Genomic DNA, 27,582 nt, shown 5'->3' with positions numbered 1-27,582 from the left:
GGGATCTAGGCGTGGAGCCAGAGGGAGGTGCTTCAAATCCCAGCTCCACCAGGGCCCCACTGACATCTGGAGTCATCTCCTCCACTGCCAACAGGAACACTAATGTGCATTTGGCCACAAGGTCTATCCTGCCTGCTTTTCTGCAGATGCCACTGTGCATAAGGACATGCTGTGGCCTGGACACATGATCCTATTGTCCAAATTGTAGGTACAGGTCACAGAAATAGCCCAGGGAGGAAGCCTCAGAAGCCCTGGAGGTGTGGCTGGGGTGTAATGGGTGTGTTTGAGAGAAGCAGCTCACAGTGGAAGCTGGTGAAGAAATGGCCACTGACCCCGCAGTGTCACGGCCTATTCCCAAGCACACTCTTTTTTTTTTTTTTTTTTTAAAGCAAGCAACTTGGCTACCAGCAGCTGAGTTTCTGCAGACTTGCCAGTGCCTTCTATGGTGAGAACAAGGTGCCAGAGAGTGTGGCCACACAGGAAGGCATACACACACCATGCACACCTTAGGCTATAGCACTTACGTCTATGAAGGACGCATTGATGTAGTCCGTGTACTCCTGACCCCTTTTCATGGAGAGGATCACTCGATTGAAGTCATCTGCAAATGGCATTATGTTTCAGTGAGAACAGATACTGATACTGTCCTTCCCTGAAAACCTTGACCTGTTGCTATACACTTCCAAAATGTGAGGCCACCTCTTTGGGGCCTTTGCCATATAAAGCAGGTTAATAAAGTTTTCCAGGGAAGTTTATTTTATTTTGTTTTGTTTCTTTGGAAAGCTCTGAAAATAATCCAGTTATTTCTTTCATGTTTCATGAATTGATATGATACATACTAAATTGCAAATATTAAAACCACTGACTTCAAGGAATACAGAGTGTAGCCAGTAGGAGCAGGAACTGCTGGCCTGAGGATACTGTGGCCATGAAGAATCACGGGTCTGAGTGGGGAAGGCTGGCCCAGCCCCAGGAACTTCTGCTCTCCGCAGCACAGGTGACTGCGGTGAGAGCAAGCCCGCTCCAGCATTGATGTGGCAGGTGTTTGTTGAGCAGTGGGTCCGTCAAGGGCACGTTGACTGCAACACGGCTTGCCCTCTTCTTGGCCGAGTGCTGTCCCACCTCCCTCCCATGTGCGTTGGTGCCCTCAAGTGTCCACTCTTCGCCCTAACTTCTCTTTCTCCCCACTGGATGAGACCCCAGATGTGGGCTCCTACCTCCTTGCTGACCATTGCCTCCCGTGCCCACAGAGTCAGCAGAGTCCCAGCTCCACTTGCGGCCCTGGTCTTACCCTCCCCACGTCTCTTCCTGGAAAGGCCCAGCTGCCTTGGGCTCCAATCTGGCTGTCCACATAGCCTCAGCCCACACTCACGCTCCCCTCTGCAGGGGTCCAGAATAAGGGCCCAGTCCTGCCCGTGGCAACCCTCTCAGCTCCCTGAGCCCTCCCTGCAGGGCAGTCCGGGGCCTCCCCCGCCTCTGGGCCACATCCCAGGCTGGGACACACCTGGACTGTGGACTTGGGCTAACTGAGTGCCCCAAATATTCTCTTCTCAATATTTGATAATAGCATCCAGGGGCCCAGAGTCTGGATCTGAGGGCACCTGCTCCTGACCCTGGTTTATAGAGGTGGTCGGTCAGCAGGCTCTCAGCAACTGAGAGCAGCCCATCCTAGCCCCTGCCCCAGTCTGCCCTGAGGGGTGGCGACCTGAGCCAGGCGGCCTTACACGGGATGATCTGGATGACTCGGGCCTTCTTCATGTTTGCTGGTAAGTTGCCGGTCCTCATGTTCTCCTTCATGATCCGGACATTGGTCAATTTCTGCACAATTGATAGGACACAGTGATGCAGTTATAACTCCTGGGAAAAGTGCTCAGCCAGTAACAGTCCTACTATGGGGGCCCCTGTACACGGGGAACACCTGTCTCCATTCCAATAAGTTGTCTCAGCATTAGGAGATAACAGGTGGCCTCAAGCCTCACCCCCTGCTTCCAAAGCTATGAAAGCCCCTCACCATTCTTCCTTGAAATCGTGATCCAGCACGTGCCCTGCTCTTCCGGGATTAGCCAAGAGGGTAAATGATGGAAAGGCTCCATCTCAAGGGTCACTGTCATCCCTTCTCCTCGGCCGCCCACCAGGAGGTGGTGCACCCTGGCCCACTCACCCTGAACTCCTCCTCCAGCCCGATCTTGTCCAAGTGGGTGGCGGTGCCATGCAAAGTCTGCAGGTGCCTCTCCAGGGAGGACACGTCCAGCTCCGTGTCCCCGTAGAGGTAGTACTCCAGCAAGGCTTGGTAGATGAATGTGTACTGCACCTGCGGGAGACCCGGGGTGCCCAGCCTCGACTCTGCCCTGGGCACAGTGGGGCTGTTCTTGTCTCTATTTGCCCATGGTGGGAGGTTGGGGGCAAAAGTCAGATTCATGGTCACAGAGATTGGTCATTTAGGCCCTCCAGTAAAGAGGATGGTCGACACTGGTGTAAACTGAGGACACCAGGTGCCACCTGGGGTAGCATAGTCACCCATGGCCTATGAAGACATGGAGGACAAGGCTGGGCAGTCCCCAGGGCCCAAGGGAGGGAGGGCAGAATGAGAAGGGAGCCAGGCCGGATGCTCAGCGTGCTCCTGGACAGCGCCTCTCAACACCTGGGCCACAGGGGAGAGGCCGCGAGCCCCCACGTGCCTGTCTGGCAAGGGCCCTGAGGCTGCATTGCAAGCTCAGACCAGGTGGGAGAAGGCATCACTCACGTCTGTCTGAACCATCTGAGGGCGCTGATTGCGGATTCGTGACACAAACTCAAAGACATCGACCTTCTGCTCCGAGTGTATCATATCCATCATGGCGTCGATCACGATGAAGGTGCCCGTCCGGCCGACACCAGCGCTTTGGAGAAGAAGAAAGATGCCACCTCCTGGGTCACATTCCCCTGAAGTAAGGAGCCTGGGGAGAGCTTGGGGTAGGCTGGAGCTCCAGGACAGAGCAGGAGGAAAGTCACTTAGGGAAACTTCTCCTGGGTGCTCGAGGGGTGAGTCTACGGTGTGGCCACTAGAGGGCGCTGCGACCCCAGGAACGTTCTCCGAGGGCCACAGACACCAGCAGCTTTCTATGAGGCTGTGTGGGTAATTTTATCAGCAGCCAAACATTTTCTTCTTGTTATCATGGGCATAATTGTGTCCTGGCAAGGGAGGACATCCTGGGTGTGTCCCTTGGGACCCAAGGGATCACGAGGTCCCTGGGGGAGCGGAGGGGAAGGCCCAGGGGAGGCGGGTGGCCCCACTCCCACGGTCAATCTGGGTCTCTCTGCTTGGTTGACTTTACATATCGGGGTCTTTTCTCAAAAGCCACCGAAGTCAGGCTCTGCTACATGGGATGTGCTGCGGAGACCCTGAACTTGCCCCTGCTCTCTCTCTGCAGGGATGTCGGAGCTGCCACTCAGGAATGGCACATCTGTGTCCCGCCCCCGGCCTGCCCCTCTGACACCTTGACATTGTCCACTGGTCACTGTCCCACGAGCAAGGCTTCCCTCCACGGCCCACCCTCGTACCTGCAGTGAACCACGATGGGCCCGGCATGCGCGGGGTTGAGCGTCCGCACTTTTTTGAGGAACTTGAGCATCCCGATGGGGGTGAAAGGCACTCCAAAGTCAGGCCAGCTGGTGAAGTGCAGCTGCGAGACCAGCCGTGGGGCCTTGCAGCCCTCGGCCAGCTGCTGTGGAGGGCATGGCGAGTCAGGGGCGGGGTGGCCCTCGCCCTGCCCACCCACATCCCTACTGAGGTCCTTGCCTGGGCTCCACAGGGCCATCCAGCTGTGGCAGCAGGGGCTCTTGTGAGTGTCAGTGCCCATCAATGTGAAGAATGCCCAAGTGGGAACCCTGGCGCTGGCTACTGCTGGCTCTGGACCTGACACCATGGGCTCTTGCAGAGGGCAGGGAGCAGGACCGTGGGCACCTGGCCATGCCCAGGCCATGCAGGCTTCAAGTAGCCAGACATCCCCAGAGCAAGTCCTAAGAGAGTCCACTTCAAGGAGGGGCCTACCCTGCTCTCCCTGCCCAGCCCCACTTCTCTCCCATGTCCTGAGCGATCAGCAAAAAAACAGCACCTCCTCCCCCTCGGAGTGTCTCAACTTGGGGAGAAAAGAAGGGGGCCTGTTCATCAGAGACCCCAGGTCCCCCAGAGCCTCTCTGCTCTTGGGACCCAGAGCCTGTGGGTTTAGTCCACTTGCCCCAGACCATGGAAGGCTCGAGGTATGTCTGGAGGGGTGTGTGTATGTTGGCATGTGCACGTGTGTGTGCAAGTGCCTGTGCATCCAGGAGAGAGGAAAGCAGGGGTGAGAAGAACAATAAAACTTACTCTCTCCCTTTCTTGCTGTGGCTTCGAGTAATCTCAGCCTCATATTTTTAAATTTAATTATACCAATCACTCTGTCCTTGAATTCTGATAAAATGTCTGCCTTATTCTTTTAGTGGGGAACTACAGGAAGTGTGAAAAACAACCAGGAGGTTTTGGACACATTTTGAAACTGTTTTAAAAAATGCTGTCTCAACCATCAAGAACACAAGCAAAAATGCTGGAGAGGATGTGGAGAAAAGGGGCCCTTCCACACTGTGGGGTCGTAGATTAGTACGACCACTAAGGAGGCTCCCCCAAAGGCCAGGCGTGGACCCACCACACGGCCCAGCCATGCCACGCCCTGGTATTCTCCCCAGTGAATTAAAGCCATCAAGCTACAGTGAGACATGCACACCCATGTTTATAGCAGCCCAATTCACCACAGCCAAACTATGGAACCGGCCCAGGTGGCCATCAACAGATAAATAGATAAAGAAAATGTGGTATATTTGGAGTTTTATTCATCCATAAAGAAAAATGAAATTATGTCATTTGCAGGAAAATGGATAGAAGTTGAAAACAATATGTTCAGTGAGATAAGCCAAACTCAGAAGGTCAAGGGTCATATGTTTTCTGTCCTGTGTGGAAGCTGGAGAGGAAAAAGGAGAAGAAAGGCGGGGTAGGGTGGGCAGGGATCTCATGAACATGACGGGAGGCCAGTGGAGGAAAGGACTGGCGGGAGCGGGGGCAGCAGGCAGGGAGGAGGGTCGGGGCCTGGCTAGGCCGCATGGCATTGTCACCTACTGTGTACTGTGCTCGTGTGTGATTATGCAGCGACAAATCCCGTCAGCATGTACAGCCATAATGCACCAGGTAGAAAATGGGAAAAAACGGAAATGGCCATCTACACGTGAGCTACTTTTAGACTAAAATAAATAAACTAATTAAATAAAAATAAGCTGCCTTCCACGTCACGTGAAATGACAGCTTGCTACTGAGGGGGATTCGGATGCCCCGCCCTGCCAAATGACTCTTCCTCCTTCCCAGGGAGCCACAGAACAGACGGCCTCTCTGCAGACTTGTCACAGCGCCCTCTGTGAGGGTCTTGCAGGAGGGACGCAGCTTCCCGTGTTGTAAAGTGTAGAAATGTGTTGACCCCCAGCCTGTGCTCCCAGGAATGGCCCTGGCGGGGTGGCTGCGGGGCATGCTCACCGGCTGTATGCAGAACTTGCGGATGGTGTAGTCCACCAGGACCACGCAGTCCTCCACGCACACCCGGATGTTTCCGTAGGTCCAGCAGCCCTGGTCAGGCCAGTACTGATAGCACTTTTCCTGCATGGAGCAACACACAGAAACAGACAGATCCTCAAGGGTGCCTCGTCACCCCGCCCAGCCCCTGCCGGCCACACAGGGCCCCTGGACCAGGATTGAGACGCAGTTCCTTGGGATGGGAAAGCAGACAGGGGAGCGTTTCCCTTATCAGTGGGGCAGGTGAGGTCGCACCATAGGAAAGAAGCCCCAGGACCAGGCCTGGCCGGGCTTGCTGGTTTCAACTGTGGCCTCTTTGGTCTGCTTGCTCACTGAAGCCACACACGTCTGGAACTGGCCTCAGCCTGCTCTGTTCAGAGCTGGGCAACCTGACCCAAGATAGCCCTCAGGGTAGAGTGAAGCTCACTCCTTGTCCCCAAGGTCGCCTGCAGACACTTCACACAGGGCTGAGCGTTAGGTCCTCCCCTCTGCCTGTTCACCAAGCCTTGTTAGCAGCACCTCCTGGCCTGGTTCAAGGGCAGAAGCCTGAAGCCAGGAGGGTGGGCTGATGCAGGATCTGCCAGGTGGCACTTGGTTACAGAGAGGCTACTTCCTTACCATCTCACCCTCTGAAGTCGAAACGGCCCCAAACACAGGCTCCAGGAGCCCTTATTTCCTGGTGCCCCTCGCATCTACCTGTAGGAGTTTTCTCTCAGCAAGAGGGGAGCTATGTGGGTGCTGCACTGAGAAGTCTCTGAGAGTTAACCAGCTTCCAGGCATCTGACAGTTTGTCTGGGAAATGGCCCAGGGGTGGCACAGCTAACCGGCCAATTTTCCAGGATTAATAATCCTCTATAGCATGAAGTGCCTGGTAATTACCAGAGACCAGCATCCTGGTGCTATGACACCCATGGGACACCTCCCCCAGCCCCCACCCACCACATCCTGGCCCAGGCTCCCCGATGTTCACAGGGAGTCTCTGAAGCAGCCAGAGAACACCCAAGGTCCTGGTTTGGGTGAATCTCGCCCCGCCCTGGGGCTGTTGGGACCAGCCCACAGTCCCTGCCTTGAAAGGTTCTAGCAAGAAGGAGCTCAGGCTCAGGCCCCGACAGGCTCCGGGTGACTGTCCCTGGGTCCTCGCCTCCCCTCCCTCCGTCAATCATGAGATGCCAGCCTCATTTCACAACGTGCTCCTCAGGAAGTGGACGCAGGAGACCACAAGCAAAGTGCAAGCAGCCGAGAAAAAGGAACTCTCTTGAGAAATGGTTTCATCTGGGCTCCGGCAGGCAGCACTGAGTCACAGGATGGACACCCACGGAAGGAGGCCCAGAGGAGGATCAGAGAGCAGGGCCAAGCCCTGGGCAACAGCACGCGGGGGACACGGGGGTGGGGGTCCTCCAGCCACAGCTTCTGCACTGGGCTTGTGCTTCCGGTTTGGAGAAGCAGCCCCCCGGGAAGACTGCCTGTGTGGGTGGCCAGTCACAGGGGTCCCGGGCCCGGGGAAGGGTGGCCTGCTGGTCTACAGTGTGGGGGCTCCTCCACAGCTGCCCAGGGAAGGAAAGGCTAGCGTTCCGGGCCCTGCTTCCTTCCCGTCATTCTTTCCATGAGTGACAAAGGGTGAGGAGGCAGAGTCACTGTGAGAAGGCGTGGTGCTCCCCAGCCCTGTCCCTCAAAACCTGAACAGAAACCACCACGCCATTCCGACCGACCGGAAGGCCGGAATCCGTGACTAGAGGCTTTTTCCTGTGCCTTTCAGCTGGAAACCCTTAGGAAGGCTTCCGCCCCGGCTGCACCCCCAGGACCCACCATTTCGCCTGAAAGCTCAGTTCCCCCCAGAGTCCTCAGCCTGCCCAGGTGCCCTTGGGGCCTGGCCATCACCTGCCGTGCAGGAGAGGCCTGGGCAGGGGCTGGCAGGACAGACATTCCCCCCATGCAGGCCCTTCATGCTGGACATGCTGGGACACGCTCTCCCCCCAGGGTTGCTCCACTGAAGAAGCCTCCTTCGGACTCTGGGTCCTTCTTCCATTTGGAGAACAAACTCACTCCCCACACCAGGTCCTGCCTGGGCCACAGGCCTCCAGGGGCTCCGTAGCCCTCCGTGGCCCTCCGTGGCCCTCGGCGGCCCTGCTCCAGCCTGATCCTGGCACCTGGGAGAAAGCCCATCTGTGGGGGACACTGAGGAGGACTTGCTGCATTCGGCATGAGGCAGCTCAGCCGTCCTTTGTGGCTGTTCATGGTGGCTGGGTCCCCTTCCTCCCTCCCACGTGCATCTCTCATCTGCAGGACAAGCAGGCGACGGTGCTTCCCCGGTCTGAGGCCTTCCACATCCACACCCCACACATACGGGTCTTGATTCTGGAATCCGCTGCTCCCTGTGGGGAGACAGCCCTCGGCCAGGGCTGGGTTGACACCGGGGCCGGTGTTCGTGGGTAGAGCAGGGCGGCGAGGGTCCAGGAGCATGGTGAATTTATTTTAAGATGAAAGTGCTGTGAGTCCCTGAGTGCTTTTCCCTGCACTGCTTGCTAGAAGGGACAGATGTGGCAAAGGACGGGGAGGGGCAGGAACTAAGCCCGAGGTGGGGACTCACCTCTTTCCTTTCTTTCAGGTTGGTCAACATGACGATGGTGGCGGACTTCTGCTCCCAGACCATTCTCCAGAAGTCGTTCACAGTCTCCTGTTTAGGGCCTGAGCCCGGAGGACAGGTCCAGAGTCAAGGGCATGAGCAGAAGCCCCTGGGCCCCAGCCTGGCTCCTGCTGGCCTGCACAACTGCACTGTCCTTCCTGGGCACAGCACAGCTGGTTGGGCATTTCAGACCCTGAGATGCCAGAGCCAGTGACGGCCACCCCTGCCTGTCCTGCCTCAGGACACCCAGGACACCCAAGTGAATGCCGGCTTCATTTGGATTCTTATATTCATGGTCATTAACGGGGTATTCAGAGGAGGGCTGGGTCTAATGCTACCCTTCAAAGTGACCTGTTCATTTCTCAGCACAGCAGGCCCCTCCAGAGCTTCTGATTCATAAAAGACGTGTGTGTGTGTGTGTGTGTGTGTGTGTGTGTGTGTGAAAGGGGGGGAGATTGCAGGTTGATGACTCACCTTCCACTTCTCACCCCCTCCCCCTTTGGTCAAGATCTCAATCTCTTGGCATAAAACTGTCCAATAAGATGTGAACAAAATTTAGAGTGTCTCTAGAAGAAAGTCTTCTGCCCTTTGTCCACTTCCTGTCCACTAAAGACACAGTGCCTGGAGGTGCACCAGCCATTTTGTGACCTGGAGGCTGGGAGCCACAAGAGAAGGAGGGCAGGGCAGAAAGATAAAGCAGCCCCTCCCTTGAGCTGTTGTCCCAGCCTTGGGCTGCCTCCCCCGGGATGCCTGCTCATAGGAGAGAAAAACACACTTTTATCTCTTTTTAGCCAATGTTTGTCAGGTCTCCAGACACTTTCGGCTAGACATAGCTCTGATCCTCTGTGCATGAATGTGGGTGGGTTTGTATTTCCCAGGGAATCTAGGTTATGACAAGCTTTCCAGGTTATTGTCATAAACTGTGAATTTGGGGACCCACCTATAGATTCTTGGCCCAAGAGGAGGAAGTCAGGGAACTCTAGTTTAGCTTCCCTGATACCCACTGCGCGCAGCAGGGGCACCTGCAGAGTCAGCATCTGCTGGAGGGGAGGGAAGCTGGGCCAAAGGGCTCAAGTGCAAGACAGTGTTCAAGGTCCTGGCAGGGACCTTCATCTAAGAGGCAACTCAGCACCCCCGCCCCTAGCCTTGGAGCTACAAGGAGACCAGGGAGAGAAAGTGAAGGGGGTCCAGCCCACCAAATGTGCCGGAAGAGCAGCAGTGAGCTGCTGTGGGTTGTGTGTAGATGGTGCAGGTGTGGAAGAGACTGTGTGTCTGTCTACACACACCCATGGTGTGCACGGACATTGGACATGCCTGCTAACCATAGCAGCACAACCCCCTCCCCCCCCCCCCACACGCATGCAGAAAAATCCAATATCGATGACTGGTATCTTTGGCAGGTAGATAGTCACATCATTTTACCTAAATAATGCTCAGAAGTTAATTTAGTAAAAAGCTTACCTTGAGCTGCTATGAATTTATTCTTCTCTTTGTAGCCCTAGAAAAATAAAATCAGATTTATAATTATTCAGAATGATCTGATGAAAAGATCTTAGTGTCAGCAGGAAGGGAATCCGTGTCACCACAGAGGATGTGACAGATAAAAGTGAGGAGAGAAAACTCACTAGCAATTTCAGAAATGGCAAAAGCTCTTCTCCTGGGTCCCCCCGACGCTGTTCTCTTCCTGCCAACTTCCCCAGACACACATGCACAGAAGCAGGACCTTGGACACTTATATTCTTAAAATTGGGGCAAAATTTACAAATCCTTTTGAGTCCTTGTATTTTAAATGTGAATTTTATAATTTATACTAATGATCTTTTAGAGATCAATTTAAACAAATCTTAATAATTGATTATATATGGTTTTACCATAATTTATTTAACCAGTCATCACTGAACTAGCTGGTTCTCGTGTCATGGGATCAACACGGCTGTCATGTGGTTATCTCTGTTACTGTCTGGTGTGACCTCCATGTTCTGACTTCTTGACAGCAGGTTCCTGGGTGCTGGTGGCTCTGTGCCCTTGGTGCTCTGTGTGGCCAAGTGCCCAGAAAGGCCATAGAAGAAAATGCCCCTGTCATGACTCAGACTCAGTCCAAGTGCCTGTGGGCGCTGGTTCCTCGGCCAGGGGGTGCAAAGCCGTGTGACTTACGTCTATGTAGGAGGCGTTGATGTAGTCCGAGCCGGGGATTCCGTCCACTTGGCTCAAAATTACCCTGGAGTGGTCATCTGGAAAAACCAGACAAACCCGTGTTGTCAGGGGAGGAACCTGCACTTCCTTCACCTGAAGCGTTAGCTACCAGCAAGGACCCGACTGGGCGGCCCCCAGCGGTGCCGGGCAGCAGAGGTGCATTCTACAGCTGCTGTGGGGCTGCGGGCGCCCTGAGGCTGCAAGGGCACCTGCTCTGGGCCACCTTGATTCCCACAGCTGTGGGACGACAGCAGTGGGACGTCAGCGTCGGGTCAGGACTGCTGGGTGAACACGTACACAAGGCATGATAGAGCACGCTGGGACCCCTGCCAGCAGAGGACTGGGCGCTGTGGGCCCGGTATTCACCAGTGTGGAGCACACTGGAGAACCCCAGGACAGGACTTGGGTCCACCTTCCCAGGCTCTCCAGGGTACCTGGGAGCTGGGAGCTGGGTGTGGGGTTCAGGACCTTGAGCTCCACCCCCATCCCTGGCCGTCTGCAAGGGCACCTGTCTGCCCTGGGCTGGAAGCAAGCAGGGCTCACGCAGGCCCAGCCCGGCCTGAGCTGGAGTCCAGCCTGCTGGGGTGGGCTTTCCAGAGTGGGAGTGGACGGGGTGCTGTCTGTGTGTACATGCATGTGTGTGTGTGTGTGTGTGCCACGTGCATGCTTGTGGAGGGGTCTATTTGTGGTGTCTCCTGTGGGGTGTGTGTGTGTATGTGTGGTGTGCATTGTTCTGGGATGTCAGTGTGAGTTGAGTGTGGCCCATGTGTACGTGTGTGGTGTGTTTGTGGCATACTCTGTGTGTTGTGTGCGAATGTGCTGCATGTGTGTGCTCTACATGTGCGCTCTATTGTGTGTGCTCTGGTGTGACACGTGGTGTGGTGCGCTCACTGGGGAGGCTACAGCCTTGGTGGGCCCGGTGACTTCTGCCTTCTTGGGCCTTTGGTTCAGAAAAAAGCGAAAGCTGTCCTCCTTCCACGGTGTGAGAAGTCAGTGAGCAGGCGGCTGCCACCGAGGCTGGACTCTGCAGCGTGTCTGAGTCCCAAGGAACTGGGCCATCTCCACGGCCCTGGAGGTGTCACCCAGCCTGGGACCCAGCCCACGTCCACCCAAGTGTCCGGGCTCAGGCGCGGTGAGTGGGTGACACTGCCGCTGCTCCCTTTCATCCTCCTCCTGGGCGGCGTGACGGTGGTGCTGGAGCACGGCCCCGTCTCACGTCCCATGCTGGGGTCTGAACTCACAGGACGTCTGTCCACTTGGCCAGTGCTAGTGGTCCTGACCCCTGTGCCTGGGCTTATTGTGGGGCCAGATCTGCCCTGCTGCTGGCAGACGGAGTCGTGGAGCCCTAGGGACAGTCACCGTGACACGCAGGCAGGGCGCTCCAGCCCAAGCCCACAGCCATGGCGACCTCACCCCCTCGCTCCTGCCCAGCCCGACAGCCCAGCGGAAGCAGCGCTGGCGGAGCACGTGCAGGGCTGGCTCAAAATACCGTGATGACTTACACTGGAGGACGGTTATAGACTAGCAGAGGGAAAATAGCCTCTGGTTAGATTTAGAATCTTGCAGCTTCTATGAGCTTCCTGTTTTTTATTCTAAAAAGTCACACTTCACTTTCAAAACATTATTTTCGAGAATCATCAGCCTTTGGCATTCATTCCAGAAAAGGAGACCCCTGGAGCCTTTCAGCGGGTGCAAGTTCCGGTCCCCCCAGGAAGACCTTGACCTCAGCTCCTGGGGTCGCAGACGGTGCAGGAGCTTCAGGGGCACCTTTCAACCTGGTATGGGCTGCCCCAGGCTTGGGAAGGAGAGGAAAGGCAGGGTCTCCGCTCCCCTCCCCCACCAGCCTTTGCTCCCACCCTGGGTGAGAAGGGGCCTCACAGCTTGGCCCTGGCAGCAGCCCTGAGAGCCCTCTGTTGTCCCAAGATCCAGCCACTATCCTGGCACCAGCAGGGCCCTCAGGGGCACCTCTCTCTCAGCTGAATGCCACCTAGTTGGTTCATGCCAGGGACAATGTCTCCAGCCACCCTTCCTGAATCCTACCTCCCACCACCCGTGTGAAACACAGAACTCCCTGCAGCACCCCTAGCCCTGGCTGGCTGCCAGCACCCAGGAGTTCCTGTGGAGGGGCCTCCCGGGCAGGGTGGGGGTGGGGGTGGGGAGGACCCCGGGAAGCTCAGCCACCTGGCCAGCACCTGCTGCCCTTCCTTGCTGGGAGGAAGGCTGCTTCCTTTCCCAGTGCAAGCTGCTGGGAGAAGACCAGCAGGAGAGGCCCTGCCCAGTCCAGGCAGGACTCCCAGGGGAAGTGGTCGCCCCAGTGGCCAGGGTGTAGAAGATTCCCATACCTGGCCACCGACTCTGGTCCCACAAGATCCCCGGGAAATACTCTTAGTTAACAATGTAAGTATGCTTTAAGCAGCAAGGGTTCAGAGAGAGGACAAGAGGGGACCCTGGGAAGGTGCTTGGTGCTGAGTAGGTCCTTCACACACATGAGCAATGCAGGCATCAGTTAAGCTGGTCGACCAAGGTGACTGAATTAGAAACGGACACTCATCTTGAAAACCCTGATTTCTATTGGACATGTATTACTCTGAGGAGCCTGACTCCTCCTCTCGTGGTCACGCTTTCCTTCAAACTGTGGAGCCACGTAAGTGCCTCCCCACCCCCGCACCCCCGTCTTGGATTCCTTCAGTTCTTCCAGCAGCAGGTCCTCTGACTTGGTCTCACTCTGTGCCCAGAATCTGACCCTGGACCAAGCCACCCTCACAGCTCAGCTCCTGACCCATTCCCTGGATCTCCCCAGGCTGCCTGTACAATGAAAGACTACTTGATTGTCTAGTTTTAGTTGTATCGTGGGCTCACTCGGGGCTCTGTCAAACCACATATGAACCCCATGCATGTAAAATGGGTAAGGATATTTCTAGAAACGCGGGAGACCAGTCACCACAGAGAGGACAGACCTCAGAGCTCATACACACAGAGTAGATGCCATTCTACCCTGAAACTGCATCTAGGAGCAACACGAAGCCCACCATCATGAGTTCCCTGACCCCATGGGGCACTGCCCAGGAGCGTGGTCTGTGGGCCACGAGGGGGGTGGGGCTCAGGATTCAAACTGCATTTGGTGGAGTCCCTGCAGACTGCTGCTCCATTGGCCCGGCAGGAGGGGTCCAGACGAGGTGCAGGCTGTCACTACCAGCCTTGCAAAGGCTTCTGGGAGCCTGAGGGTTTGGGCTGGCCCGGCCTAGACAGCTGCAGCACATCATGAGAAACCCTGTGCTGAGCTGTCGCACCCATCTCCGACACTGTCCCTGGTCCACAGCCACCGTTAGCTCTTGGGGTGAAAAGCTCTTGGATTCTAAGCCTTCCCACAAAGATGCCAGACCCCAATAGGTTTCTTATTCTGTTACTTCTGTCCTTGGTCCAGGACCCTACCGAATGCTGGGGATTTTATGCTTGTGGCCAAGAGCACTGAGTCTGAGGGAGAGGAGCTGTCCAGGGCACCAGCAGGCCTAGAGGGGGCCTAGGACTGATTTTGATAGGAGGGGCTCTGCCTGGTGATGCCCAAGACCATGCAGCAGCACCCCTGCCCTGCCTGTCCCCGGGCATCCAGGCCTGAACAATGAACACAGGCTTAGCACCAGATCCCGGAGCAGTAATGGGGCCCGAGCCTCCTGCAGGGAGACAGACCCAGAGAGGAGAGCTGCACTGCTCCTGGTGTGAGTGGGGGTGTCTGACTGCTGAGCAGCAGGATGCTGCGTTTGCTGGACAGACACAGCCCTGGGAGCTATAAGAGAATGCCAAGTTTAGTCTAGATGGCACCAACCATGCAAAATAAGTAAAATCTTACTGGGAAGGATGTTGGGATATCTGTTTTTCTCTCTGTTTTCTTCTTTATTTGCCAGTTCGAACGTCCCTTGTATGTGTCCAGATGGCAACGACTGGAAGAAAATGCAGAGTTGGAGCTAAATATGATGAATCCACCTCTGTCCCCCAAAGCTTCCCTGCCAGGCACAGGAATCAAAGGCCCCTCAAGCCATGCTCCTCTGCCCCTCATCCATCTCCGCTTCAGACCCTGTATGGGCACAGCCCAGGCGTCCTCCCCAGGGAGGGATGGAGTGACCAGGAGACAGAGCAAGGAGGGCTGAGAAGGGATGCCGTGACTCAGGGGCGGGGCTGAGAGGAGTAAAATGACCCAGGGAAGTGGAGAGGGAGGTGACCACAGACACAGCCCTGGCTTTGCTCAGGACTCCAGGGGTCTCGGTGGACCAGTGAGGTCACGGCTGGGAGCTTGTTACAAGGCGACTCTTCAGCCCTTCCTACCCAGACCCAGTGAGCCAGCTCCTGTTCTCCAAGTTCCCCAGTGACCTGGTTCAGGGCCCACTGGGGTTTGGACACACCCCTTCACAAGGCCTTGGTCCCAGATGAGGAGGGGGGTGTGAAATGAGGACCAGGATGCTAAATCCGATGACAGCATGGCAGGTGTGTACGCAGGCATCTGAGCCCCTAGTTCCTTCTACTCCAGGGAGCCACCACTTCTGGTTCTGCGCTGTCTCCAGCTGTGCTGTTTGCTCACTGTTGGGACACATCCCACGTGCAGGGGCGCCCCTCCTGGTGCACAGTGTGAACGAGCATGCTGAACCTCAAGTCACGGCCTCAACACCAACCTGCCCACTGCTGGATCTGCACTCTGGGCTCCAACGAAGAATCCCTAATGCCCTACCGAGTGCTTAGGAGGTGCTGGCAACATGGGGAGCTGGGCCATCCTCCCTGTCTGTCACAGCTCCCCTCTTATCAGGTGACACTAGGATCGCCCCTGTGGTAGGGACCAGGTCTGAAATTCAAGGCAATGTGGTTGTGGCTGTGTCCAGGGTCACCAGGCCAGCGTGGGCTCGACCCAGGAGCCTGGGGCCGGCTCGCAGTGCAGCCTCAGGTTAAAGCCACGCTGCCCTGGGCTTGCTCACACTTTGGATCAAGGCCTGAGCCCCCTCCTCTCAGGTAGATGCTTCTCCAGTGCAGATTCTCTTATCCCTGGCAAGTGCTCCCAGGGTGCCATCAGCCACCTTTCCTCCACTTTGGGGCTGCTATACCCTGTAGTCACAGGAAGAAGCTCCACCCGGGGCAGCGTGGAGGGTCCAGCATGGTGGGCACCTCAGCAGGGCCAGCAGCAATTCTCAGCCTTGCCCAGCCTCCGACCCCTGTCCCTTGAGTGCCTCATTCTTGGTCAGGGCTGTCTGAATACTCCCTCCTCGGCCTTACCTAGATGTTGGGTGTGTGACGACACTTTCAGGTCTTCCTTCTCTTTCTCTACCCTCAACAGCTGTTTTGCCCCTAGGGCTGGACATAAAATCCAGGCACATGGTGCAAAGCTGGAACCCAGGCACATGGTGCAAAGCACTTGGCAAGATGACAGAAGGAGCAGACAAGCACCGTGGCCTTCAGGTGGCAACAATGTGTCAGTTGTAACAGGCTGGGACAAGAGCGGACAGCAGAGGAAGCTGCTCTCTGGGCAGAGGCGGGAGCTCGGAGCTCTGCAGCTCGGGCGCTACTCTTCTGTAAGCTTAAAACCGCTCACCAAACAAAGTCTGTTAAAAATAATAAATTGACAAAAAAAAATAGAGAAGCCTCCCTCTTCCTTGTAAGGCAAGTGGCTGTGGTGTGGTGGCCAGAGGGGTCTGGGGTGGGGGAGGAGGGACCCAGTAGCTGCCCGAGATTCGAAACCTGGAGATGGGGCAGTGCTACCTCAACCAGCCTGTGACAACTTGGCTCACAGCTGGGGGCGGGGGGCGGCTGCCCAAAGGCAGGGCTGGGAGCTGAGGGGCATTTGCCCTGGGCATACATTTTAAAGGGGCACCCAAAATACTTAGGAATCAGAGAGAGAACAAATATTTTGAAAAATCCAGGGCTAGGGGTAGAGCTCAGTGGTAGAGGGCCTGCCTAGCATGCAGGAGGCCCTGGGTTCAATTCTAGCACCAGAAAGAAAGAAAAACAAAAAACAAAAAACTCCAACCTGATGTACAAAATCCACAGTGACCAGAATAACAGACATAATTAATGACAGAATCAGTAACTGTGTAGTTACTGGAGTCTGGGACAATAAGAAAATATCTGTCCCCACTGGTCCTCTCCTTGTTTATAATTGTGCTGTTCTGTTCATCATAGATCTCTTGTATTAATTTCAGTAATTTGAAGTGATGCATCAAAACATGACTTAGCCTGACTATCGAGATTTTAGGTGTGTTCTTAGACTTCGCACCCAGGGCAAGAGCCTCTCTGGCCCCACCCTGGCCCCCTCCAGGCGTGGCCCTCGCTTTTGTGATGGTGCCAGAGCTACTGGTTCTGACTCACGGCCCTCCACCAGGGAGCCAGCCACCAGCCTCCTGCATAAGGAGAAACCAAAGTGGAAGGAGAAATGGGACAAGAGAGGGGGAGGAGAGAGTCTAGCTGCAAACATGGAGAGTTATTTTGAAAATGGAGAATTAACTTCTCTTGTCAAGCTGAGAGATTGCAAAACAATAGTTCGTGGAGCTGTCTTTCAATGTGACCTAATTTCTCAGGGGGAAAAAAAAAAGAAAGACAAAGGGGGGAAGGGTACATTTGGAAATAATAAAAAGGAAGCAAGATCAAGACAGAGGAGGTTTGTGCTAAAAAATTAGTAAAGTACAGTTCAAATTCGCCATCACCTTTCTGTATAAAAAGTCACTGGTCTGCAGCAGTGTGCATGCCAGCTCTGGATACAACAACTGGGCCACATGGGCTGTTCATGAAGCCCATCGTCCCAGCCCGACATTTGAGCTGGAGGTGGTCGAGACAGGATCCATCCCTGTGCCCCCTTCATAGATGGTGGAAGCTGGCTTGGAGGAGGTGAAGATGTACCAAGGCCAGGGTGCAATGGCTGGGCCAGAGGCGGGCAGCAGTCCCGCTGGCTCAGCACTGACCCTTTCAGGCTCAGCACTCAGCATACAGCCATGCACATGAAGCTGAGGATGCTCACGGCAGAACTCAAAACGCATGCAGGACAGTGAGGGGCCATGTCCAAGGCAGCACTGCCTGAGTGTGCGTCTGCACCTGTCTGTCTGACTATCTGGATATGTGCAGCAAATTCAAAACTCACAGCACATTAAATTGTAAAAATTAACGACACTTGGGAAGCCATCGTTAAGTCTAGGTTTATGTTTTCTGGTGGAGAGTTAATTAGTTTGCCCCCTTGGGGACTGTACCAGTTGGTTAACCCATGGTCCCGGCGAGCCATGGCCTCACTGCGTTTGTGGAAACCGTTCATCCCAAACAGCAGGAGCAGGTGAAAACCGCAGGACTCTCTGCACACCACATGCAGCACAGCCATCAACAGGCTGAGCTAGTGTCTCCTAAAGGCAGTCTCTGGGACGGCTTGGTCAGTGCTGGGTGGGGACTCAGAAGAGGGACATGTCCACTCCAATCAGAAACTGTGATGGGATGGCTGGGGGCTCCCTGGCTTTCAGCATGAAACCACTGTTCTGGGTGGACTCAGGCCCTGGTTTGCCACAGTGTGGAAATAATGGTATTTTTGTCTCACCCATTTCAGAACACGGCTTCCTGAGCCTCAGACTCAACCATAGCATCTTATAATGGGCAATGAGTGCCAAGGAGGGGAGCTGCCCCAGGGACCAGGTTCCCAGACCCTCCGCCCCAGGACTGTGTTCTGACTGACCCTGCCAGGTCACTAGTCCCCGGGGATGGGCCCTGGGCACTCCCCACCACCTGACAGGGCAGCAGGGACCTCCGCACTCACCGTGAACTCCTCCCGGAACCGCTTGAAGTCGTCTGCTGAGCGCAGGCGGATCTCCTCCTCCAGGTGCTCCAGGGGGATGGGAAAGTACTTCTTGGGCCCCGAGGGGGACCTGCTTAGTAGCATCACTCTCTGCTGTTCTGTGGATCAGAAGGAACAGGGGCCACTTAGCCCCATTCCCAGGGCAGACTCATTGGCCAGATCCAATGACAACATTCCCAAAGAAGTGCACAGCTGGAGGGGAGCCGACCCCCAAATCATGCAGCCTGAGGCTCACCAGGGCCCTAAGCAGCTGAATCAAACATCTGCCTCCTGATATGAGTCCTCTGCTAGCGATGGCATCATCCCTGATCTTGCTGTCCTTGGATATCACGGACAGTGTGTCTCCCACCCACTCACCTCACTCACTCTCCAGCTGCCCATGGCCTGTCCTTCCCTCCAGCCCTAGTCCTCCCCAGATGGCCAGAGCAGCTTCATTCTGCAGCTTGGGTTTCCAGGTTTAGAACTAGAGAAGAGCAATTATAGGGTCCGGAGCAAGCTCGAGGGGACTGGAAATCCACTAGGGTATGCACCTCTTTTGGCTTTCTCCTCTTTGTAACAAATAGGCCTGCTCCCCCAGATCCATAAGTTCCAAATCAGAGAAGCTGTCCTTGTCTAAGGAGGAGGGCAGTGTGGCATTGCAAAGGAAAAGGGCGAGCTGCAAGAGGTACCGCGCAGGACGCTTCCCCAAGCTCAGAGTGAGACACAAGAAGTCAGGGGCCTGCGCTTCTCCTCCTGGGATGAGCTGATATCGACCAGGCTCATGGGGAAACTGGACTGCCACCCTTGCAAAAGGCCTGTCCCACTGGCAGAGCCTTTTGAGGTCACCTTGAATCTCCCCACAGGGTCCCTTCCCCAAGAGACAAACAGGTTCCCATGTGTGCCCCTGGGCTTCTCTGCCCCTCACCAGCCACACCCTCTTCCCTCCCAAGCCTGTTGGAATGTGCGGGGTGAGATCCAGGGTGGGAGGATGGTGCTGGGGACCAAATTATCATCTACCAAGTGTCAGGGGGGCCGGAAGGCCCTCCAAAGCCCTGTCTGGCCAGGTCTTCTGTTGCTGATACTCTTATCTCTGCTTTGTGTGTGTGTTTCCTCAAGCCCCAGCACAGTTGGTAGGAAGCGGGGGACAGGAAGTCCTAGTCACTGCTGTGCACCAGTATTTTGTAAAGCCTCTGCTTTATCTTTCTCAGTCAACTCAATGTGTTGAAAGAAAATAAAAAAAAAAAAATAAAAGCCCCGGTAAGTAGCATTTACCAGTTAGAAACTGAACTTTGAATCTAAAGGTTGGGAGTGTCCCAACAGCCTCTGACCCTCCACGGAGCTGAAGCCGCTTTAGGGGAGTGATTTCCTTCTCTTCAGCCAGATCTTAAGACAGTGCAATTTTCAGTTTGAGCACTTTAGATTTTGAGCCAGAGACTCTTATCAGAGTGATGTGAAAGGCCTTATAGAAAAACGTTCATGCCAAAACCCTGTGCAAAGGACAGGATACGGGCAGGCTCTCCAGAAAAGCCACAAACTGAAACACCTCAGACATCTGTTCCACACGGGAGGGAAGGCGACTTCAATACAGTCTAGAAACAGAGACGTTCCGCAGTCGTTAGTGAGGCAGGAAAGGACAGCACAGCACCAGGTAGGGGACGAGAGTCTCAAAGCCGGAGGGACTTAAGACTGACTTTCATTGTAAAGGAAAAGATAAACACAAAAAGAGGGACCCCCAGGCCTGCTAGAGACGCCGCAGGGGAGCCAGCACCTGTACCTTGCTCCTCCAGGATCCCGTTGGGCATCTTCTTGTCACTGCTGCTGACCACGGCTTTCCTCTGCTTCCTGAACCTGGGAGGCACAAGGTGTGTCAGCCCTCAGAGCGCCTAGGCTGGCCAGGGAGCCCGGGGCCCTGGGCGCAGGGATACCCACCAGGTGAGCCGGGAAAAGCTCTTCCTGCTGCTCATGGCTGAGCCTGCTGGGGCCAGGCCCGCTGCACATCTCAATGGCCGGGGCCCACACCCTGCAGCCTCAAGAAGGCTCATTTCCTCATCCGAGCTGGTCGGGGCAAGTCAGCGCCCGGGGACACTCCTACCTGAAGAAGTAGGCGGTGAGGAGGAGCAAGAGGAGGAACAGCAGCAGGGGCAGCAGCAGCCAGGTGAGCAGCGACTGGGAGGTGCCAGGGTCTGGAGGGCCTGCGAGTGGCAGGAGGAGAGCCCTGTCAGGACCCCAGGCCAGGCCAGGAAGGGTTCCCACAGCACGCTGCCCGTGACAGTCGGCAAAGTGTCCCCCTTGCCAGCCCCCTGACACCAGGACGGCACTGGTCGTCTGCAGGCCGGTTCCACTCTCTGCCCGTGGTGTCCACAGAGAAGTGGCAATGTAACGAACAAGGCACTTGAGTGTTGCTGTGCACACTAGGAAACCAGGCCTGAGGAGTGGGTGATGCCACTTGTCCAGGCCCCTGGGGAAGGATTGAGGGAGAGCTCACGGGCCCACTTGGCTCACGCTGGCCGAGCTGCCTGTTTCTCTGAGTCTCCAGGGTGCCTGCCCAGGGACGAGGAGATGGAGACGGCAGGGGGTGGCTGCTGCTGCTGGATGCCAGGACACCTTAGAACCTGCCTTGTTGCTCGGTGTCCAGGCCTCTTGGCTGGGGCAGGGGCCCCGGGCACAGGCAAGTAGCCTGGCCCTGGGGCTGGGTGCAGACCTCACTGGACAGGCACACCAGGACCCACCGTCCAGAGCTGCCAGCACTCTATTTCTCAAGGACATGTCAGGACCATGTGGGAGACTGGCCACCAGGCACCACCCTTCCCTCATTGTCCATGTTTTACACCTGCCACACTGACTGTCCTCAACCAGAGACAGGCACACGCCCCTGCACCCAGCTCCATGACCTGGTGGCTGCTAGCACTTGCTCCTGCCTTGTGTGCCTGAATTCTGATGGGCATTGGTGGCTTTATTGTCCCCCACTCCCCAGTTTTCCATGCTGCCTCTTATCAAAGGTCCAAGTCCAAGGACAACCTCAGAGGCCCCCTCCTCCAGGAAGCCCTCTTAGCTCCTCTCCTTTGGATTTAGAGGGACTCTGTGTGGCCAGAGGCATGGGCCACACTTTGCTAGGAGCAAGCAGGCACATCCACGGAGGGGAAGAAACCAGCTGGACTTCTGCATGTGTTCTGCAGGCCATAACCTGCCAGAAGCTTCTGGTCAGGTTTGCCCAGGCTGAGTGCTGGGGAATGACCGTCCTGCTCCCTCCCTTCCAACCTAAACTATCCCACCTCCTACCACAGAGCTTCCCTCTCAGCAGCCTGGCCCGAGGCTGTCACCTGCAGCTCAGAGAGCACCAGCATCCCTGCCAAGCCTTGGAGCAGCCCCCAGTCCAGGCTGAGGGAGCCTCCTGCCACAGAGGGTCAGAGCTGAGGCTGCTCCATGGAGGGCCTGGGGCTCCAGGTATTTCCGAGGGTCTTTCCACCTCTTCCTTCTGGCCCAAGGCAGCCAGGCCATTAGGAGGGTGGTAGGTCCCCTCCTTGCTCCCGGGGGCACATGCTCTCCTCTCCTGGGGCATCACTATGGTGAAACCCCCAACTTCCACATCACGCAGAGGTCAGGCCCTGGCCCACTTCTCCAAGGTGGTGACTAAACTGGCTGTAGGGTCTGCTGGGTCAGAGGAAGGGAGCACCGGGGCCATGCCAGGTCACCCTGTGCCTTGTCTGGGGACTCCAGCCTCCTGGAGTACAGGCTGCAGTGGCAGACACAGGGATTCCGCAGAGATGGGCTGAACAGGGGCAGAAGTGCAGGTCAGAGGGCCAATGGGTCCCCACCCTGCTTTCTGTTATTCGTCAGCAGCTGCCTCTGCTGTGGAGGGTGGAGATCAAGATCACAGACCCCAAGGCCTCCTGAGGTCAGAAGGGAACGTCCAAAGTTGGCCTTTGGGGGCCAATGGGAAGGTGGGCCCAGACCGCCTAATCTCCATCATTCTAAGAAGAAATCCATAGCTTTATGTAAAAATATTCCAATTTTTAAATATTGGTAAGTAATTAAATTCAATTTAAATATTACTTTGAACAACAGCATGGACCAGAGGAGAAAACCCTCTGCACCCTGGGTGGTGTCCCTTGAGCACTGGCTGTGCTACGGGCACAGAGGCGCCCAGAGGAAGTTCTGGAGTTCTGTTCTGACCCCATGCCGACTTGGCTCCTGCTGGGTGGCAGAGGGTCCAGCTGGGGAGGAGCAGAGCAAGCCTCCCGGGTGCTGAGCAGCTGGAGCAGCCTGCTCCCAGGGCTGGATGGCAGACTCACAAAGCCAGTGTGTGTGTATAGTCACACCAATTCCCTGCGTGCACATGCACACCAGCAAGTTGAGAGAGTGCTTGTTTGCTTACAAAGAACCTGGAAAGATAGGAAAGCACCACCGGAGTGCGAGGTGGGACCCTGAACCACTCCCTGTGCACTATCCAGGAGTGAACCTCCTGCTGTGTCAGAGGAGGGCACTACCCAGATGTAAAAGCCCCCAGCCTCCCCAGCCCAGGGAGCTCTGCGGGAGGCGGTAGTGGGCCATAGCTCTCCACTGCCCCATGCTTCATCTCCAGGGGTCCGTGGGAGAAGGAAGAGTTGGGGTCAAGGGGGAGGAGAGGAATGAAAGAGGGTGGAGACACAGAGTGAGCAGCTGTGCTCTGGGACTGAGCCAAGGTGACCCAGCGTCGAGGACAGAGTGCCCAGTGTCCCCACGTCTCTTCCTTCACCTCTGCCTGGCACATGGTGCTGTTTCTACTATCTACAAGCGAAAACAGGATAGAGGTCTGTTGAAAATGTTCCCACTAGCACAAAAATAAAGAATAAGTGTGCGTGAGCCAACACTTTCTCTTTCCCTTCGTTAATCATAGTTAGGACTGTGGAGTGTCTCTTTCCCAGAATTTTCTCCTATGCAGTTACATTCATAAATATGCAGGTTTGGTAAATAATGGACTTACTACTCTCATTTCATCCCAAACCGCATGAATTGTAAGAAGTGCTGTTATTCTACGAACCACTAAGGACGAAAAAGGAGTTACTAATTATAATTGTAAAGAGCTACCCATTTTAAGACACATCCCGATATAGCAATGATACATATGAAAGAACAGATGAAGCACTGTGGGGCAGGTCGGCGCTCGCCTCTCCCATCAGTCTTGGGGAGTTTCCACGGTAGCACCGTGGGGCTCCCGCGCTCTGTGCAAGGGATGCTCGGTTTCCACAATTCAGATGCATCAAGAGTGCATGGACTCTTTCCAAGAAGTTGTTTCCAACTTCTTTGCATTTCCTTGCAATTCTGCACCTTGTGTGGGTGTAACTTTGTGTATCTCACCAGTGTTTCTGCAGGTAACTCCTAAAATTGGACCTTCTGTGTCCACTGCACACATGCTAAATTTTAATAGAAATTACCAAATTGCCCTCCTCAAAGTATCCCTGATGAAGCCAGTTTCCCCTGGAGATTAACAGTGCTTCTCATTTTGTTAATCTGATAGGCACAATCATAATGTCATTTTAATTTTCACTTCTCTAATTTCTTTGGAGTTGATCATCGTTTCATGACGAGTGAAACATTGTTAATTAGATCCTTGTGCTTTGCCTGGTCATATCCTTTACCGGTTTCCTACTTGCTCATCTTGGGGGAGTCGTCCTGTGATATTTTCTTACGTGATCTGTACATATTTACCTTCAATTCCTTGTGTAAAAAATGTGTCATGATGAATACTGATTTCATTTTGTTCAATGAGTAAACAAAACCATTTCCTGTTGTTTTGGCACATTGTGGCAACATGTGAACATCTAAAATGATGCTTCATACTTCTTCGGGGGAGTCATATTGGGTTGAAAGACTCTCCCACACAGTTGGGGGCCCCTGCAGAGGGCTCGGCCAGAGGAGCACTCTGCAGCTTGTAACCAGAGCCCTGTGTCACTCTTGCTTGCATGACCAGTGGCCACTGCTACACAGAGAGGTCCCGGAAGAAGCTGCACCCAGGCGTGAGTTTCACACTAGGTTCTGTTCTGGTGCCAAGGTCATGTGGCAGCCCCCTCTTCCTCAAAGCAACAGCCCCGGCCATGGCCATACCATAAGCCAATACATTTATTTATTTTTCAAATGACTGAGAAGCCCCAAGCAGGGAACATGGCATCATCTGCTGGAGACCTCAGGGGTGTCACAGGGCTGAGCAGATTCTTCCCTACTCTGGGGAGACAGAAGGATGCTGTGTCTGTACGCTTCCCAGATGTGTGCAGGTGTGTCCTGGCCATTTGCTAGGTGTCCCTAAGAAGCCAGGTGATTAGTGTTGGCAAGAAAAGCTAGGTCTGCAGGCTGAGATGTTTCGCTGAATGTTCTGTAGGTGTTGGGCATGGCCAGAGGGGCTAGCTGCTCTGTCTGTAGAGGGGCTCACTGTCCTTGGGTGGGTCTGGGACCTCCCAGGCTATGGGACCTTGCTAATGACATGCACCTGGAGAGCTGGCTGGCTAAGAGGCTAGTATGTTACATGCAGCTTACATGAGATGGCAGCTCCGGGGTGTGTGTAGGGGTGGGCGGGGGTGGGTTTCTCTGGGAAGGGAGAAGACGGGGGCACTTGGAGCTGCTCTCCCAGTCAGGGACTGGCATCAGCTGCAGATCAACACCTCTTCCCTCTTGTGTCCAGAGGACATTAGTCCAGGTCTGGTAATCAGTTAAAGCCCTTGACTGGGGACTTGAGCCCCTGGCCCGCCTCATGCTACTGACTGCTAACTGCTTTTCTAACAGGCTTTTATTTATGGAGGGCTGCTGATAATTTTGGTTTTCCTTAAACCTTGCAAGGGCCAAGCATGATGCTTCATTTTATGTGTCAACTTGCTGGGCCCTGGTTACCAGGCATTTAGATTGACATTTGAACCTGCAGACTGAATGCAGCAGACGGCCCTGTCCAACCCGGGGGAGGTCTGGCTGGACACAGAGGCTGAGCCTCCTGGGGAGAGGACTCCTGCGACACCCTTGTGCCTCCAGCCCTTCCTGGCCTCGTGCCAGTCCTCTGGGGCTGTGCTGCGCAGACCTTGGACTGGCTGCCTCAGTGACTGCGAGCCTGTCTTATGATGAGCGATGCATGTCTTCTTACAACACATAGAAGTTATAAATACACAATTTTCAGTTCCTTATAGCAAGTGTGTAGTTCTATATTTCTGTCTGTACGTGTCCTAAGGTTCTGCTTTCAGGGGGAGCCCTGACACAGCAAGAGACACCGTCAGGGAAGTCACTCATGTTGGGGATGGAGCGGGAAGGCCCAGGAGGTGTGTGGGAGGGACCAGCCTTGACAGTCACCACCAGGGGCTCTGCAGCCACAGGGGCCTAGAAGTCTACCGGGGCCCACGGAGGCTGCCCAGGGAACTGTGTCAGCCCCTTAGGGAACTGAACTCACCCAATCTGGCCTAGGTCTCCTGTGTCAGCTAAGGAGGGACTGAAGAATCAAAGTTCCACTGCAGGCAGTGAGGCGGGCCAGATGACCCTGCCCCATCCTCCCTGCTGATCACAAAGGCCAGTGTGGATGGTCCAGGGAATGTTCCAGAGCACTGATCTCTAATACTCACTGCACCCTCAATAGCAGGCACTGCCGTCACCTCCACCGCCCAAGTGGGGTACTGAGGCACAGAGGGGCTCTGTGATTTACCCAAGGACACCCAGCCAATATCAACAGAGGTGGAGTTCAGAGCCAGGCAGTGTGACTGGAGAGGGTTTGCTCACCTCCCTCCCTGCTTCCTCTCTTCCTCTGCCTCCCGTTAACTTTGCAGGGCATTTGTTTGTTTCATGGAATAACACTTAGATGCCATACAGCACACCCTCTTTAAGTGTCTGAGTCCGTGATGTTTGTTGGATCATGATGGAGTTGTGTACCTCTCGCCCAATCCAGTTAGCACATGTCCATGCTCCCCATAAGACCTCGCCTGCCTCTGGGTCACTCCCCACTCCCACCCCAGCCCCCGGTGGACATTTCCTCCCACCTGGACACTCCAAACCATGGAATCATACAGCGGGGTCTTTTGGGTTGCTTGGGCTTGTTTCTAAAGGTTCCTCCATGCTATTACATGCACTCTTTTTCTTTCTCTTTGTTTAACTTTTAAACTATAAAGAATGTGGGAGAATAGAAAATAATACTCCACCCCGTGTGAGTGGGGCAGCACCATCGATTTTTTTTTTTTTTTTTGGTACCAGGGATTGAACCCAGGGGTGCTTAACCACTGAGCCCCATCCCAGCCCTTTTTACTTTTTTTGAGACAAGGTCTAACTGAGTGGCTTAGGGCCTTGCTAAGTTGCTAAAGCTGCCTCTGAACTTGCAATCCTCCTGCCTCAGCTCCACCCCCTACACCCCAGCTGCTGGATCACAGGTGTGCACCACTACACCTGGCTGTACCAAGGAAATTTTAACCCTTCTGCTCTCCCGCCTCCCACCACGGCTGCCACCAGCCCTCAGTGGGGGCTGAGGACCAGCACCTGGGCTAAGCTGGCTGCAGTCAAATGCTGAACAGCAGCTCACCCAGCTGCCTGTTTATCGGGAGCACACTAAGTAAGCCAGCCACGCCCTTCTTGCCTCTCACCAGCCCTTACCACCCTGGACCACCTATCATTCCCAGGTGCTCAGGGGTGGCAGTGGGGGCCTTGGCAGGCCAGCCAAGAGCAGGGGCTCCTCACCTGCAGTGGTGCTGGTCCAGTTGCTCTCCGCTGTGGTGGTCTCGTTGCTCTTGAGTGCTCTGGTGAGCGGCAAGCTAAAACCTGCCAGCAGGAGTGGACAGAAGGGCTCCATGGTGAACCTACAAGGACAGGGACAGGCTCAGAGGGCTCGCCTGCAGTGTCTCATGGCCGGGATGGGGACGAGCCCCATTTGAGGTTTACCCTGAGCCAAGAACTCTGCCTGCTGCTTTCATTTTATCTTCTCCCCACCCCTCCATGGTGATGTCATCACGTCGACTGGGTTCAGTCGGAGGAGCCACCCAAGGCTCAGGGGTCCAGTTTTGCTGATGGCTGGTAAGGGCGGGGGGACACTTGAACCCAGATGCCTGCCCATGCCAACACCTCTTGCCAGGACCCACATCTGGACAGCCCACCTGGCATCCTGGGTCCTTGGCCTTCCGGCCCCCACTCTTGCTGACGGCCCTCCCTTCCACTCCCACCTCATGGCACCCAGCAGGGCAGGTGCTTTCCCTCTGCTTCTTGGTACCACCCCCCATGCTGCCTGGGGAGTCTCACTCCCTTCAAGGCCCAGCTCAGAGGCCCTGGGCTTGGAAGGCAGCTCACAGGCCGGCTTCGAGGGTCTTCCCTGTTGTTGGCTGGGTCAGCACCCCTGGTCCAGCCCTGGCAGCTCCCACTGGCCCTTGCGTCTGATGTGCTCACCCTCAGGTGAAGCAGAGGCAAGCTCCTGCTCGACAG

At 55.3% G+C, this 27,582-nt stretch overlaps 1 protein-coding gene across 4 annotated transcripts in view; it reads right to left on the bottom strand.

Moving 5' to 3' along the window:
* The window catches only part of Ptpre (protein tyrosine phosphatase receptor type E), a 38,212-nt gene extending 11,253 nt beyond the window's left edge, over positions 1 to 26,959 (bottom strand). Inside the window, exons 1-14 of one of the 4 annotated variants that reach the window (XM_076835281.1) lie at positions 26,848 to 26,959; positions 20,267 to 20,366; positions 19,949 to 20,022; positions 18,157 to 18,293; positions 14,236 to 14,326; positions 10,350 to 10,426; positions 9,657 to 9,693; positions 8,160 to 8,257; positions 5,537 to 5,656; positions 3,541 to 3,704; positions 2,744 to 2,879; positions 2,162 to 2,311; positions 1,725 to 1,818; positions 525 to 601 (exon numbers count right to left, since the gene is read on the bottom strand). In XM_076835281.1, the coding sequence (XP_076691396.1) occupies positions 525 to 601; positions 1,725 to 1,818; positions 2,162 to 2,311; positions 2,744 to 2,879; positions 3,541 to 3,704; positions 5,537 to 5,656; positions 8,160 to 8,257; positions 9,657 to 9,693; positions 10,350 to 10,426; positions 14,236 to 14,326; positions 18,157 to 18,293; positions 19,949 to 20,022; positions 20,267 to 20,366; positions 26,848 to 26,959 (1,467 nt within the window). Of the gene's footprint in view, positions 1 to 524; positions 602 to 1,724; positions 1,819 to 2,161; positions 2,312 to 2,743; positions 2,937 to 3,540; positions 3,705 to 5,536; positions 5,657 to 8,159; positions 8,258 to 9,656; positions 9,694 to 10,349; positions 10,427 to 14,235; positions 14,327 to 18,156; positions 18,294 to 19,948; positions 20,023 to 20,103; positions 20,182 to 20,266; positions 20,367 to 26,847 lie in introns of those variants that run through there. The other 3 variants (XM_077105526.1, XM_076835282.1, XM_076835283.1) reach the window with 3 other exon arrangements.
* Between the last annotated feature and the right edge of the window lie 623 nt (positions 26,960 to 27,582).

The sequence above is a fragment of the Callospermophilus lateralis genome, chromosome 15 (assembly GCF_048772815.1).
Source record: "Callospermophilus lateralis isolate mCalLat2 chromosome 15, mCalLat2.hap1, whole genome shotgun sequence".
Lineage (NCBI taxonomy): Eukaryota > Metazoa > Chordata > Mammalia > Rodentia > Sciuridae > Callospermophilus > Callospermophilus lateralis.
The sequence above is the reverse complement of the archived record's forward strand: the minus strand, read 5'-3'. Positions and strand labels throughout refer to the sequence as shown.